The following is a 15,765-nucleotide window of genomic DNA, read 5'->3' as shown; positions in this document are numbered from 1 at the left end:
TTACAGAAGGCTTAGTCCCTCTGACAGCTCTAGTAATTATGGTCATGGAAATAACAGAATTTCATCCATACAGTATTTCTGACATTTCTCATTTTTATGTCCTTTCTTTTTGTTTGGTTTTCAGCCTACTAACGCTCCCTATGTATTCCTTACCTGCAGAATACCAAATTAACTGATTTAACTATGCTTTTAAGAAGGATTTCTCCCCTCTCTATCAAGATGACAGTCACAACAGCAGGGGGAAACAGAAATATACACACCAAAAAAAAAAAAAAAATAGAAGCAGCTTCCCTCCACAAAGTCTGGACAAGAGCCCTGAACACCCAGGAAACGCTGAAGCCAAGGCAGGGAGATTAGTCTTGCCTGGCAGCTGGATTTACCGGCTCTGCCATGTCCAAACCTGCTGCTGACTTTAAACCAGGACCGTGTTACATCCAGAGCATCAATCCACAGCAGCAGCATGCCGCCTCCATCCTGGTCTTCATTATCAAGAAAGCCTTCAGACTTATTTAGACATCTCCCATCCAGAAAACATCCCCCTCCTAGGAGTACAAGAAATACTGACATTGTTTTTTGCAAACACTGCCTTAAAAAAAAGAAATAGAAACAACAGTAGTTCCCTCCTTCAGTTCAATGATGCTCTATTTCTTCTTCCTTTTGCTTCGTGCTGGTACTCTGTTCCCTCTTCCTTTGCACAGCCACCCTGTTAGTCTGACAGCTGCGATTGTTTCTGCACAGCAGCTCCTGCTGGAACTCTTTCCTAAAGCTGCACAGCTGTCCCCGTACAGCATGCTCTGCTTCACTTTGCTGCCTCTTATCTCTGTGAGTTGCGTTGCCTTTTCATTTGTGGCTTCAAAGCCACTGGCATTAGGCATCTTAATTATTTCCTACCAAATCCATTACGGTGGTGATCACATCTCTGAGATAGTTCAACTTTGCATGTTTTGTATTCTCATCGAGCTGAGATTATACCCACGCGCACACATATACAAATATTTCCAAAATAGACTCACTTTTTTCCCAAAACGAAACTCCCCAATTTCCCACTAACATTCTATTCCACCTGCTTAGGTTGCCACTTAGAACAGTTCATAAGACGTTATGATAAGTAAAAGAAATTTTCTCATGATAGATTTATGAGAAGCATTTCTTAGGCAGTTCTCCAAAGAGTTCTCATCCACCACCACATGAAATATCATTTTTCCTTGGGCTGTGTGACAGCCTAGGTAATTAACTCTCAACAGAAACAAAGAAAGTGCCTTGTTTTAAAGGAGGATTAGACAGAGGGGTTATCAACTTATCAGTGAAGGCAAAATGGGCTAAGCCTTTTGGCAGTTCAAGATCTACCTCTGTAATAAAAAGAAATATAATAAAAAAAAATAGAAAAGTAAGAAAGAGAAAGGAAAAGTATAACAAACAAAACTAAAGAAATCTTTTCTACTTCATTGCAGCAAAGTGCTGTGGGGATCCCTCAAACCACAGGATTTCTAAAGACTTCCTGGTGCTAAGAGGCCAGCTTATTCCTTTTTGAGTTTCCTCACCCATATTTATAAATTATATTAAGTATAAATAATTAATATCCAGCTAATAGAGCATTAAATTACCTTACTGCCCAAAAGAAACCAAATTTCCATATTCGACAGTGCTAAAGAATCAAAACGGGAATATAACCTTCTTTTAAGCTCTTCTCACAAGCCATCATTATATCTTCTATTAACCACTTGAGGTCAATCCACTGCTGAGATTCCCATGATCAAAGATTTCATTCAATAAAATAAATTCCTGCAAAAATCTTTGTGTGATGAATCTTCTCTGCTCAGATATACAATGTCTTTACAGATATCTTTTTACAAGAAACTACTAAATAATGTTGTACTCAGCTCATCTACAACATTACTTATGAGAATGGGATATTTGGTTTTCTCTGTAGGAGCCAAGAAATGGCTGGCCAGTGTCAAGGGGCTGAAAAGAGCTGAGTTTGGATACACACAATAAACCTAGATTTGGCATTCCGAGCAAACTTTTTGCACTGGGAGGGTGCATAACACAAGAGAGAAAATAAATAAATAAATAAATAAGTAAATAGATACATTATTAAAACCAGCTATTAATAACAAATTCTACATTCAGGCTATTAACAGTAGAAGTGACAATAAAACACAGTTACAGACCAAAACCAGAGAAATATTTTGACCGTAACAGAACATGAATAAAGGAAAGAGCGTGCATATATTTCTGAGTCACTGTCACTCAGCCTGGGGAGATTAACTCATGGGTGAGATTACTCATATGGTTTTGTCAATGTCATCCTTAAGCACCTCACTCATCCATTGCGTTCCCCATTTTTCTCTCATCCGTAGAACTTGGTATGAAAGATTTCTTGTGTTTCCAAGACCTTCTATGGAAAAAGATATAGGCTCTCCCCAGCCTTTTTTTCCACGTCTGCTCTTCTTTTGAAGCTTCCTTCCCCTTTATTTATTCCTCAAAATCTCAAATACCATTAGACTAAAGTTCATTTAATTTAGAAACTACAGATGAGAACCTCTGCACTGTGTGAATCATGCTCCTGCATGTCACTGAGCTAGAGCACAGGTGTCGCATGAGGTAGCGACAGAAACTCGACTGCATGGGAAATTGTAAGTAAGCACTTTGAAACATGCTACTGGGAATAGTCCTGAACTGACAGGAGAAAAATGAACTGGTTGATCAAATAAGTTTTTTGTTGATGTTGTTTGCTTTTTTTATGATTAAGTGCTATTGTTTTAGTACTGAGAAATTGCCAATATAATAGGATGACCAAATGCATTTACCTAGGCTGCCAAGCTCATTTAATTATTATTTATTCATTAAGAACAATGTGCTTGTTGCTCTACAAGCCACAAATGGAGTCTCTTCCCTAAAGTGTCCATAATAAACAAAGTACCCGCAGAATACACAGTATGCACTGGGAATGCACAAGATGTAACAACTATTATTCTTGTCTCATTTTTTTCTGCGCAACCCAAAAGAGATGAAGCAGGAGAAGGCAGATGAATAAAGCAAGGATGATGGTTTGGTGTGTGTTGGAAGTGCAGGCTCAAACTCATGGTGTAGAAACTGTTCTTCTTTTCTTATTTTTGCTGTGCAACCCAAAAGAGCCGAGGAGGTGGCTGAATGATGGTCCGGAGGATGTCGGCAGCACAGGGGGATGGATTTGTGCAGTAGCACAATTTCTTTCCCATCTACCCAAACAACACACGTCACACCAGGCACATCCAGCGAGGGTCTGCAGCATCTGTCTGTGTCCCCCTCCACATTCACAAATGGCTCGTAGTGGGAGAAGCAGGCAATTAGTAGGTTTACAGGCTAATGTGAGATGCTGACATCCACTTGATTGTTGCGCTTCCAAATGATAAATTTGCCGAGGGTGTAAGGTCTGTGCGCAGTGTTAAACAAAAGTGCCAAAAGGATTCCAAGAGGCAGACTTAAAAGTGATTGGAAAATAAACAACATTCCTCTGGCAGCTTTGGAAACAGATGCACTTCTAATTGAATTGGCTTTAAACTCATTTGTATCCTCTCTAGCATATTTCATCATTTCAATTAACAAACTTCTAGCAGTTCTACCCTTGTTAGTAAACCTTGAGGTGCTTCATAAAATTCAAGGTCATTACTAAGAGAGGGACAATTCTGCATCACCGCTACCACCGCTAGTAATAACACAAGTAATTTCCCTTGGAGTCTCTAGGATAAAAGAGATCACCCTTCTACAAACACGGGAGAAGCAAAGTGGACAGTGACACAGGAGAAATGTTTCTAATTACACAGACCAAAGGTAGAGGGGAAAAAAAATTGAATCATTTTGCTATTTGGTAACCGACTGTGAAGTATGTAGAATAAGACCAGTAAATCCACGCAGAGCTGAAAGTCTAATAGCTAGGGACTTCATTAGCGAGACCTGGTGGACCATGGCACTCGGTGGGCCAGATTCTGCTCCGCTGAAGCTTTGGGATCAAACACAAAGCAAGCTGGTGTTTTAATTTGGGTTAAAATTCTGCATTGAGCAGCTGTGACGGGATCTGCCAGCTGACCACAGCACCACGACTGTGCCCCAGCCAGGGCAGCCCGTGGTCTGTGAGCTGCAAGAGGAGCACCTCGTCCTAAGCAGTCCTGGTCCAAACATTTAAACCTTGCTCCAAGGGCAAACGTTGTTAGCTGAAGGAAACTAAGCAGAATAAATCTGGGATTCTTAAAGTTTCTAACAACTTCAGTTGCACCTGAACAAGATGTAATACTGCCAGAATAAATGTTTAATCTTTTTTTTTTTTTTTTTTTTTTTTTTTTTTTTTTTTACTTTTTCTAATATGCGAGAATTTGAGAGATTTTATGCATTATTAGTTTGCTAGCTGGGAAATTTAAGAGATAATCTAATGAATTCATTCATTAAACACACAACGAAAAAACAGCAGAAATAACTTCTGCATCAAATATTTTACAAAGCTTGAATAATGGACCACCTTAGCTTATTTATTCCACCTGGCTCTTCCCAACAAAAAGGCACATGCTCTCGTTATCTCATAGCAGACTGGTTATAGATTCTAAATAGACCAGAGAAGACCTGTAAAGAATGCTGGTAAGTTTAATTCATCGTTATTGTTATTGAAATTCATCCAAAGGCTGGTTTTATTGTTCAATTTCACAGCCTCTATAAATCCTGACAAGGCAGTCGGGTTGATGCTGACTTTGCATTATGATTCCTAATTTACTTTGATTTTGCATTTTCTTAAAAAATTTGCAAGCTTACACCTTGTCCTGACTTAAATACAAGCTGTATTAGTTGCTATATTTAATCTGTTAACTAAATAAGGAAATTTCCATTAATTAGCACATTCCTCACAGCACATTGCAAACCAAACCGAGAACTCTTCCGGAGAAGAGAGACTCGTCTGCTGTCTTCTGAGTGCAAATAAACAGGACCTCACAGCGTACATTCATCTCGCGGGGAACTTCCGACGCAGACGGGCAGAAATTCACTGCACAAATCTCTCTCGGCTCCAGATCACAAAACGAGTCCTGGAAATGATCCCTGCTCCTCCCGCAGCAGCTCCCCTGCCGTGAAGGGGTGGGCCGGCTGCTTGGGAGCCCCGATGTCTTACAAAAGTCTTTAGTCAAATAAAAACTCATGCACCAGGATCAATGGCGCTTAGGCTGGGAGCTCAGCTGTGTTTTCCTATATGCTTTGATCACCACTCTGCAACTGGGAAAATCATCTGCTTTCTCCAAACAAAACTGAATAGCTTTTTTTTTTTCTTCTTTTTTTCCCTTTGTCAGTGTATTTATCCTCTGTATATTAGGAAAGAAATTCATCCCACCGTACTTCATTAAGAATTGTTTAGCATACGCGTTCTTACAGGCGACTCAATTCATGATAAATGCAGATATGGTAAAACAAACCTGAGATAACGTTTACTTTTTATTATTATTATGAGATGTAGATAATGAAACAAGACTGTTTTTGAAGGCTGTACACACATCTGCAACACACCATGAAGACAAAATTAAATTGTCCACAGAACATCAAATTCCCCTCTTTCTCATACATCGGACTTCTCTCAAAGGCCCAATTCCACAGTAGCTGCAAAAATAGATGTACTTTGCCAAGTGCCCTGAAGATCAATAGAGTCTTGGGCTATTTGGACCGGGTGGGAAGCGTCTTCAAGAGACAAGGGTCCAACACTGGGAGAAAGCTGTCACCAAATGGCACCAAAAATATCTGCCCCCTTCAGTAAATCACACACGGCCGGAAGGTCAGTGGCTTCAGGCTCTGCTGGAGCACACCAAGAAACTCAGTTTCGAAGTTCAGTGCCCTCCACAGAGAGCATCTTTCTGCCAGTTCCTAAACATACGACGTCAAGCATTGTCAACACAATATGCCACCGAATTTCGGCTGCCAAATTATGACCCCAAGACACAGGCAAGCCTCATTTAGACAACTTAGCTTGCAAAACAACTCTACGGTTTCCATTTTACAGAATAGGAAATGCTGATGCATTTCTTTGTACCCTGATAATTAGCAAGCATTGTGCACTATAATACTGCGATTATTTCAGACAGCATAAACGACCAGATGACTCTGCAGAAGGGAGCACAAAGCAATTAGATAAATTTGCAATAAATATTATCAAGGAGGTCCATGACAACATGAGCAAAAGATAACTATTTTTCTTTTCCTTTTTTTTTTTTTTTTTAAACGTACGTTCCTTGTACTTTAATTTACAAATGTGGGAAGTATAAACAAGTGTAAGGGCCTCTGCTCAAGAACAGGTCACCCAGCCCCTGGGAAGGCAGTGAGAAGTTTCTGAGCCCCTGCTGACCTCTGCAGCCTCCCTCCCCACCGTCGCAGGAGGCGAGTGACACAGTGACCTCGCAAATCAATACATCTAAATCAATACACTGCCTCGATTCCTTCTTGTCTCATTGATGCTAAATGAGAAACCTAACGACGTGCTTTAATTATACTCACGCCGTTCTGAAGATGCCACTAACCATTATGCACGTCAGGAAAACCTGTGAGCACTGCCTTGAATGGCAGATAGCTGCTGCAAGGTCCAGCCCCAGGCTCTCCTGATCGAGGCTATTCTGTCGTGATGTCCTGCCTGCTCCAATAAGGAGTTTCATTCCACCTCCATACCGAGTCAGGGACACAAAGACATCCAACCTTAATTAAAGATGTACTAAAAAATGTAAATCTGATAGAAACAGGGTGTTAAGAAGAGGAACGGTCCTCCTGGCTTTTCACAGCTTAAGCACGGGCACGGGGAGAGCAGCACAACTCATTCAGATGATGGAAAACCTTGAGATGGAAATAGGACATTTTCGTGACGTAAGCAGGCCCCCACACGGAGTATTGATGTGTTGAATTCCTTATAGATTTTTGTTTCAATTTTGCAGTGTGACTTTGAGCACTCCGGTTGTGCACTTCAGTCTCCCCTGCTGGAGCATTTCCTCGCCAATACATTCAGACAGAAGCAGAGAGCAATGCAATCTTGTTAAATACTACAGTTTATAACGGTCACTCCCCTGGTTTACTAAATACAAATGAGATCCAAGATTTCCCAGCGGGAATCCGTCTGTAGTGAGGGATACCAGAAGCTTTGTAAACCAAGCTCATAGTTATTTAATTTCCACCATCCTCACTTACAAACATTGGAGAACAGAGAGATTTCAAAGTGTAACTCACACTCAGACATAGGCTAAGGAAAGATAACTGCTCAGATACTCATCAATATCATTACAATAATCCTTAGAGCAGATTGGGCTTAAGTTTAATTTTATCTATATTTTTAATTAAGACTCACTTCTTCAAAGCTTCTAAACTCAGCCACTGTTATGTTTCTAAGTTTGTCTCCCAACCTCTGATCAAGCAGACTACATCAGGGACCTTTAAAGATACCAACTACTCGCCCATCTCCCCCTTCCATGCTAATCTTATTGTTGTATGTCATGCACCAGCAAACTCACTGCTGCCTTGGCAATCAGCTCATCTTATTGAGACACTTGCCTATATGCAATAAGTGGAGTTCTTGTTTTTGGAGGATTCTTGCTCCATACAAGCAGAAATACATTAATTTGTCTCTGAAAATCCTCAGAATATGTCAAACGTGAAACCTGTAAACACTCACTGGAAACAACTACAATGCCTACTACACGCAGGTTGCACAGGGCTCCCTACCAGTGGTAAAGATACAAAACAGTGACTTCCCATTTACAAATGACTTGTCATCCATTTATTTGCCTTACAGACGTACTCATTGGAGCTATATAAAAAGCAACCAGCTTAAAAAAACATTGAAAAATAAAAAGCCTTGTAAGACACGAGAGGAATCCTGTGAACGACATGAATATATGTCACTTCCCAGTTCAGTTACACATCTCTCAAAGGGATCATGAAGCTCTCCATGAGCAGGAAAAGTAGAGGTTTTAACATTAGAGTACTCCATTCATGAAATGCCTTCGGTGAAAACAGTGTTTCTTCATACTTCCAGAATAACATACTAAATGGAATGATACATAGGGAGAGAAAAATGTTAATTCTGAGTCCATCTTTGTATGATAACATTTTATTAGAGCCTTGCTTCGTAACAGACCATATTTGTGATAAATGCATTGTTAAGGATGAAGAGACTGGCCACATTTCAAAAAGATACCTTTACTGTAGCCTACTCCAGAAGTCAGCAGTAGATTGCCCAGTGCATTACCTTGCTATCAAAACTGTCCTGAGTCTCTGATAGACTACTTCCACACCGAGTTACTATTTCTACACCAAAAACGTTCTCAACTCCCATGGAAGAGTTTTAATCAATCTGTCAACAACAGAAAAACTGACTGAACCCAATAATAGAAACAAAAGGCAGGGCCATAAACAAGGGTGGGCAAAGGTGGTTCAGCAAGCAAAGGCTCGCGGTGCATCAGCTGCTCTGCAGTAAGTGCTCGTGTGCATGCCTGCACCACCAGGGGGTATGCACCTGAACCCATCGGATAGGAAGCCCCAGCACATGGGCAACTCTTCCTCTGAAAGCCTGTAGCCTGATTCACCTTACAGCAAACGCTACTATCCCAGACAGCAGCTATTGGAATGGGTTCTGAAAAAAAAAACAACGTAATATTCTAAGGCAGAAAGCCAGTTCTGAGGTTCGTAAAAAATCATTTTTTCTCATGGGCTGGTAGTGCCACCTCTTCAAAAGGGTCATTTTATGGAATGCAGCAAAAAGCATAAAAGAAAGATGGGGAAAAAAGAATAGCACATCACTATGACTAAATGCAGCACCTACAGAGGATGGTGCTCAAATACCTAATCCTCTAAATATTTTCTCATAAGATACATGCTCGCTTTCTGTAAGAAGATACAGATCTGGAATAATGTGCATTACTATGTATTAGTGCCTCAGGGGAAGTCTTGCTTTAAATAAACTTCTTTGATAGACAGCTTGCCCCATTCAGAAATGATGTTTTTTTGATGGCTTTTTACCTTTGATTCTGTTGCCAAAAACAGAAACCATAAAGAACAGCAATGTCTAAACAGTTGTTTTCTGATCCAATTTCTTTTGATAGTTCTTTAACATCCAGGAAGTAAGAGCTGTGGCCAAGTTTTCTTATGAGTAGATGTTGGTAAAAAAGGAAAGGAAGAGATAGTGGAAAAGCACTGTTCTGTGAGCACTGCTATAAGAGCAATAAGTAAAAGTCTTGTATACAGACAAGAAATAGAGGGCAGGTCCTTTACAGCTCAGCTTTACGCCTACAGCTCCATCGGCAGCCACAGCTGTAATTAAGATTGTCACTTCGCACCCACGGAAACATGTAGAAATGTCAGAGAAAGGTCCAGAGGAGAAACCAGATGGGATTTCAGGGCTAAATTTAGAAGCTATTTAGCTCTGAGATAGCAAAAAAAAACCAAAACACTCAAAGGTGACAATAGCACCTTGACACCCCACTTGAAGTGGGGACTGAAGGCAGGGTAGGACAGCCCTGTCTGCAGCTGGCAAGGCCATTCAGACACATGTGATCCAAAGCTTGCCTTAATTCCCATGCCAGGGGATAAGATGGGCAGAAAACAAGGTGAATTTTTAGCTGAAACTTCTTCCTCGAGCTGTCTTTGAAAGGCTTTGTCCTGGTAAGTAATAGAGTCATTTATTTATAATAAAAAGGCCACAGGGAGGCACAGGAGAAATGACAGAAAGAAAGAAGAGTAGGACAGTATTTCATGGCCCAAATGCCAAACAGAGGTGGTGCAGCATAGTCTGAACACTGAGCCTACATCTTACCATCAACTGATGGTGCCATACTTTTAAGAGGAGGAGGCATCCCAGGGCTGTCAAGTTTAAGGTGCAGAGCTGGAAGAGGACAGCCTAGGCAGGACTGCCAACTTTCCTTGTAGAAGAAGTAAGGCAGTCAAGATTGAGGCTGCCAGAAAAGAGGCAAAAATTGTGGATGTTTGTTGGATGCTGTCTATGGCAGCACAAATATCACTTAAAACTAAATCTGTTTCAAATCTGGAATTAATGGTTTGTGGTTTAAAAAAACGAAACTTCAATATACAATTTTGTTTAGGCTAAAAATGAAATTAAATGCTTATTTTCAAAAACTGGTGAAACATCTGTTCTGAAAAGTTTCTATTTCTGAAGAGCTTCAAAACCAAATTGGGGGCTTCGGCAACATTTTCATTCTTCAAAATAAAACTGACCACATAGGAATAAATTTATACTACAGCAAATGTCAAAACAGATACACTTGCAAAAATGAATAGGCATTTATTCTACATAGCTTTTCCAACTTGATTTTTCCATAATTGTTACCTTGTAGAAAAGATAAGTGTGCTATCAGCCCAGGATAGACTTGGGTCACATTTCTTTAATCTATTAAGCTCTGCTTATAGTTTTTTTTTTGAGGTACACAAATATCATTTTGCGGAAAGATTATTGAAGACCAGCGATTAAAAGCTATCTGAAAGTGTCTTATTTTCTCCTAAAATAACTCATCCTCTTTTAACTCAGATGCTTTCAGCATCCTGTGTCTTTCAGCTGGAAACAAAGTAATTTTGCTAAATGTGGAATTACTGCTTTAGAATTGAAGGTAAGACTGCTTTCAGGTAAGCAAAAAGATAAAAGCCCGAGGGTCAGGCAGTGGGTCCTTGTGTTTGCTCACCAGTCGGTCACGCCATGTCCATCAAGCTGGTGGCCAGGATTTCCAAGTGAGGGAGTGCAAGCCCCAGAGGAATGCCATGAGCAGAAATATAGCACTGCTGTGGGCTGATCTTTCAGAAAATCAGACTTCACAAGTCTTGAGACTACCTGGTTTTCAGCAGCAGGAGTTGAAATGCCTGCTCTATGACCTTTGCATACTGTCCTGAACCTCTCAGCATTAGGGACACAGTTCTGCAGGACAGCAGCAGCGTCGTCACTGCTGGCGAATGCTGTCCTGCTGTGCCTCGGAGCAGGGAATGTTCCTCCAGCAGAGCAGCAACTCTGAGCTTTCACATCGTCAAAGCTTTTAACTCCTCCCGGTGCAAATGCTTGCTACTCCCGCTCATTCCAGGTCCTCATGGGAGTAGAAGTGACATTCTCAAAGACTGGCCTTGACAGCAGCATTCCTGGTAGCAGCAGGAACGGACCTGTTGGGAAGGGTCTGAGTGACACCTCTGCATCACCAGAAATGCCCGGGAACCCTCTCAGCAGCCACAACCCCCTTTGATTTGTCTAGATGCAAGTAAACTGTGTAAGAAAACATTCTACTACTGAGAATAACGAGGTATATTAGCATCCCTGCCATGCCCTTCAAAAACTTAGAGATAATTAAAGCTTTTTAAGGTGACTGTAGGTTGAAGCCAACTGCTCCGTGATTTAAAGCCAGGATCTATTTGTCTGTTGTGTCTTTCTTCCAGGCTCTTGTTGTTGTGAGCAAAGCACAATTTGAATAGTATAAGCACACTTCATAAATTCCAGCTTTCCATAAATTCCCCATCAGATCAAAAGCTAAGCCTCTGTGCAACAGCACAGAGATCTCCAGCCTTTGATTTGGAACAGATGAGACACCCTATGTTCCTCTAAGATTTAAAATAAAAAAATAAAAAAATAAAAAAATAAAAAAATAAAAAAATAAAAAAATAAAAAAATAAAAAAATAAAAAAATAAAAAAATAAAAATTGGCACAGCATGAAAAAAAAAAAAGAGGCAAAGGAGCCACATGAAATAATACAAAACAAAGGAGGTGGAAATGCAAAAATAGTATGAGGAATTCAGATGACAGATTGAAAGAAGCAGATGAGCTGCAATTAACAGGACAATTTCACGTCCAAAGAGGATGCTCCAAATGCCAACCAGCAGAGACCCTCTGGAGCAGCAGTAAGCTGAAAGCAAGACAATCCAGTCTTCTGCTGGGAAGACTAATTGAGGCAAATTATCAATTATATTTTTGTAATATAGTTGGAGATAGTTACCTCTATCCGTAATTTCCTAGTTGCATTTCCAGATTAAAGGAAGGAAAAGGAAAGCAAACCAACTCCAGGAGAAATGAATTAGCCCAGTTTAGAAACTGCAGGTTATTTCTTGAGCTTACTGAGTGGGCCAACAAGGAAAACAATGACACCACTAAAATAAAGCTGTACACCATCACAAAAGCCAGTCGTATGAAAAGATAAATTAAAAAAGCTATGGTGTGTTGTTTTCTGGACATAAAACAAAAGGTTTGGTGCAGAAGGGAGTAAGTTTCAGAAAAGTCTGGGATTTATATTTCTGAAGTTGGTTGTACCTAATGATCATGAGCTAACCCAATATTTAATTGTAGTGACTGTGGTTGGGGAAGGTATGTTTTTTGTTTTGTTCCCCCCCCCCCCCCAAGTTGCAAATGCAGAATTTCCCCGAAAACTCACTGTAAGTTCAGGGCCTCAGACTGTGAACCTCTCTAAGCAGTGATCAATCTCTACATTAGACTCAAACTCACTGTATGTACACATGATAACTGATACATTCACTTTGATACAGATCAATTAAATCCTACTGAAGAGGCAAGTTTAACAGCCAGGTTTCAGTCAGGGAAAGTGAAAATCATTGCTGCAAGAGGACAAAAGCCCAAAGTCTGCTCTCTAGAAAAGCTACAGACTGACCACTTTCATTGTCCTACACTTTATATTCGTCGTATTATCAAGTCTGGGACAAACTTAAATCTGCTTCCAAGGCAAAGTTTGTAACCCTACATGCGTCTTTTTACATTTCGTAAAAATTCTTCAAAAGCACCCAACAAAGAAGTAAGTATTACAAATTCTCACTTTTATTCAAAGGAGGGAAAGGAAGAGCATTGTCCTGGCAAAAGGACAAGAGAAGGAAACAGAGAGGTCATGAGACCTGAAAGAAAGAGAAGAGGAACATGCTCACCCCCAAAACTCATAAAGCAAGAACAACGCCTAGATATCCCAGCATTCAGAAAACAAGGCCATGACTTAATTAGATATAAATGTAGTCACCTAGAAAATGTCAGAAGGTCAGCTGATACTAATTGTGAACAAGACAAACTAGGCTACTCAGAAAAACCTGTCATGAATAATTTCTCAGAGCTTAGCAATTCTGCATGCTTCTGTAATTTGCTTTTCTCTATTATGGTTGAATAACATTCTGCTAATTATTAATTGGATAATGATTTGTTGCTATCACTAATTCAATAATGTGTTCAGAAGTGCATTTTGAAAGCTCCCAGCTCTTGAGACCGTAAATATTGGCCTTATCTTCACTTAACGGCTCTGGTTGGAAGGCAGGTCCCAAGTGGTGGAAATGGAGCTGAGGGAGCTTTCTGCCCACTTTAGAGCACTCTGTGCCCAAAGTCACAGAAATATCCATGTGCTCTGGAGAGGGATGCAATGCTTCCTGTTCACCTTGCAGAGAAATGAAGCTGTCCAACACTGGGTGACAATGAGGAATGACAGCCTCAGCCGCCTGCACAGGTACAGGATTCAACTCACGAAGGGTTTTGATGCACCACTGCTTTGGTCTGACCAGGAGTTCCAAAGGCTTTGCAAGGCTCAGCGTCTTACTGGACTTCCTCCCGGACCATGGTGACATTGGTCTGCTTCTTAGGATGAAGAGACCATCCTGACTGCCTCCATCAAATGAGATTCTCTGGTTTGGGAGAGCAGCTTATACATCCTGAACATTACACAGGGATCTGGCTGGAAATAAATAATTCACCCTTAAGGGAACTCCTACAGGGTACCCAGAAGGTGGAAACATCTCACTCCTCATTTACCACCCAATTCCAAAACTACGAGTCTTAAGAGCACTCTGTGAGCAGACGTTAAGGGCACATGAGAGGATTCTGCTGTACAGTACTGACCACACTCTGATATGGATCCTGTGCTGGGGCTGTGTTGCAATCATTTCTGCTTTGATAAAAAGCTGAAGACAAGAAAGCCAATCCCCCTGAGCTACCACTCCCTATTACCTCCCTAAGAGAAGCCCAACCATTAAAAACACCACATAAATATCACTGACAGGAAGCAGGCTTCAAGGTTATTCAGAGAAGCCCCACGCATAGACGAGCTCCTCTTTTTTAGTAGTGATAAAAGCCTCAAGCTTTGCAAACGAGCAAGGCACCGCACAGGCAAACCCACCTTTCAAAACTCAACAGCTCGCTTTTTGCAGAAGAAAAGGTAACGTTGTGGGGTAAGGTATAGCATTCCTCCTTCATGGGCCACAGAGGCATAATCAACTGGTACAACAGCACATTGTTGAAACACAAACCACAGAAAGCTGCTTTATGAATCCGTGCAGCCAGCTGGAACAGCTATAAACAGCTGCGAGAGGAATTCACTCCAGAACTGAATCACTTCATTAGGATGTGTTTTTCTTTTTCCCTTTACCACATGCAGCTCAGGCTGCTGATCCTCATCCTGAAGACCCTCCACAGAGCAGCTTCTCTGCTCCCTTATACTCTGGAACGTCAGTGATTCCCATTGTACTTATTAATCTCCTCCTGAGACTTCATTTCTCCTTCTCCCATTACACAGCTCACCGAGTCTTCCAACTCGCTATATTACATTGTGTGGTGTCCTAAGTTTTTGGCTGGAAGTCAGAGAGCAATAGCGTTTTGGGGGCAGCATGGGTACAGAATTTGCTCCTAAGATAATGGCTTTTGCCTGTAAATCAATTTAGAGTAATGATTATGATGAACTGCAAATTATGAAAAATAGGAAAAAATATCCTGATAGAATGACATCTCCTTCTTGCTGTGTTTCTACTTCAGCTCTATTTCTGCCCACCTTCTGAAGCATGTGTTTAATATAGGCTACTACATTATACGTAGAGTCAAATTGCTACTAAGACAGAAGCATAGCTTAGAGCCCCAGCAAGCAGTGGAATTGGAATATATGCTCTGTACCACTTTGAGCTGAAGACCGTCTCAAAATTGCAAGGATGAGACCACTGACTGCTGAAGTCACATGTACGTGGCATGAGCAACATAGCAGGGACTTTACGGAGTTTTTGCAATTAAATGTGATTGTCCATAGAAAGTTTCTGATTCCCACACTGAAAACAACTTTAAGAACCTCCAAATTTAGTGAAAATGAATAAAAATCTAAAAGCAAGTAAAAGCTGAAGTAGGATATATCATCAAACAACGTGCTGATCGGAATATAGCTTCTGTCTCTAAACTAGTTTATACTTTTATGGGATTTTAATACAAAGAAAAGAAATCCATCTGGTATTCTGACACCATAGTCAACTTTAGCTCTCTTCTATTTCATTTCAATTGTAAAAATGTCATCAGACCCTCAGACTGCAGAAGACATTGGTACTAAGAGCAATAAGATACTAGAAGAACTGTGTCCAACACTCACGGCAACCTCTTGAAATCCAACCAGCAAACAGGCGCACATGTGATAGGCTCCAAAATGAACTGTTGAGTGGATCACAGTGCCCAGCATCAGGGCTGTTTACACGAGTTGTCCAATTTTGTTTTATTTTTACCTCCTTACCTGAACTGCTACAGCGAGTTGGGTCCACGAGTCTGCCGGTCTTATCGTAGCAGGCAATAGCCCGCAGCCGTATCCCCTCTCCACACTCTTTGGTGTCTCCATGGGATCGCATTCCTGACTGTGGCTCTGATTTCCCTCCTCCGATAATGCAGTCTGACCAATTCCCATGGGGCTGGGAGGTAAACACCTCACAGGGGCACAGCTCTGTTTCAACCTGAGGATAAACTTCTGTATTCTGGCATTTGTCTCGCTTTCTGCTTCGCCCTG

The 15,765-nt window shown here is 40.9% G+C and overlaps 1 protein-coding gene across 4 annotated transcripts in view; it reads right to left on the bottom strand.

Moving 5' to 3' along the window:
* THSD7B (thrombospondin type 1 domain containing 7B) overlaps positions 1-15,765 on the bottom strand; it is a 319,547-nt gene that overhangs the window by 78,488 nt on the left and 225,294 nt on the right. For all 4 annotated transcript variants that reach the window (XM_040561821.1, XM_040561819.1, XM_040561818.1 and 1 more), the window contains exon 15: positions 15,499-15,762. In XM_040561821.1, coding sequence (XP_040417755.1) covers positions 15,499-15,762 — 264 coding nt within the window. The remainder of the gene's footprint in view (positions 1-15,498; positions 15,763-15,765) is intronic.

The sequence above is a fragment of the Cygnus olor genome, chromosome 6 (assembly GCF_009769625.2).
Source record: "Cygnus olor isolate bCygOlo1 chromosome 6, bCygOlo1.pri.v2, whole genome shotgun sequence".
Classification (NCBI taxonomy): domain Eukaryota; kingdom Metazoa; phylum Chordata; class Aves; order Anseriformes; family Anatidae; genus Cygnus; species Cygnus olor.
The sequence above is the reverse complement of the archived record's forward strand: the minus strand, read 5'-3'. Positions and strand labels throughout refer to the sequence as shown.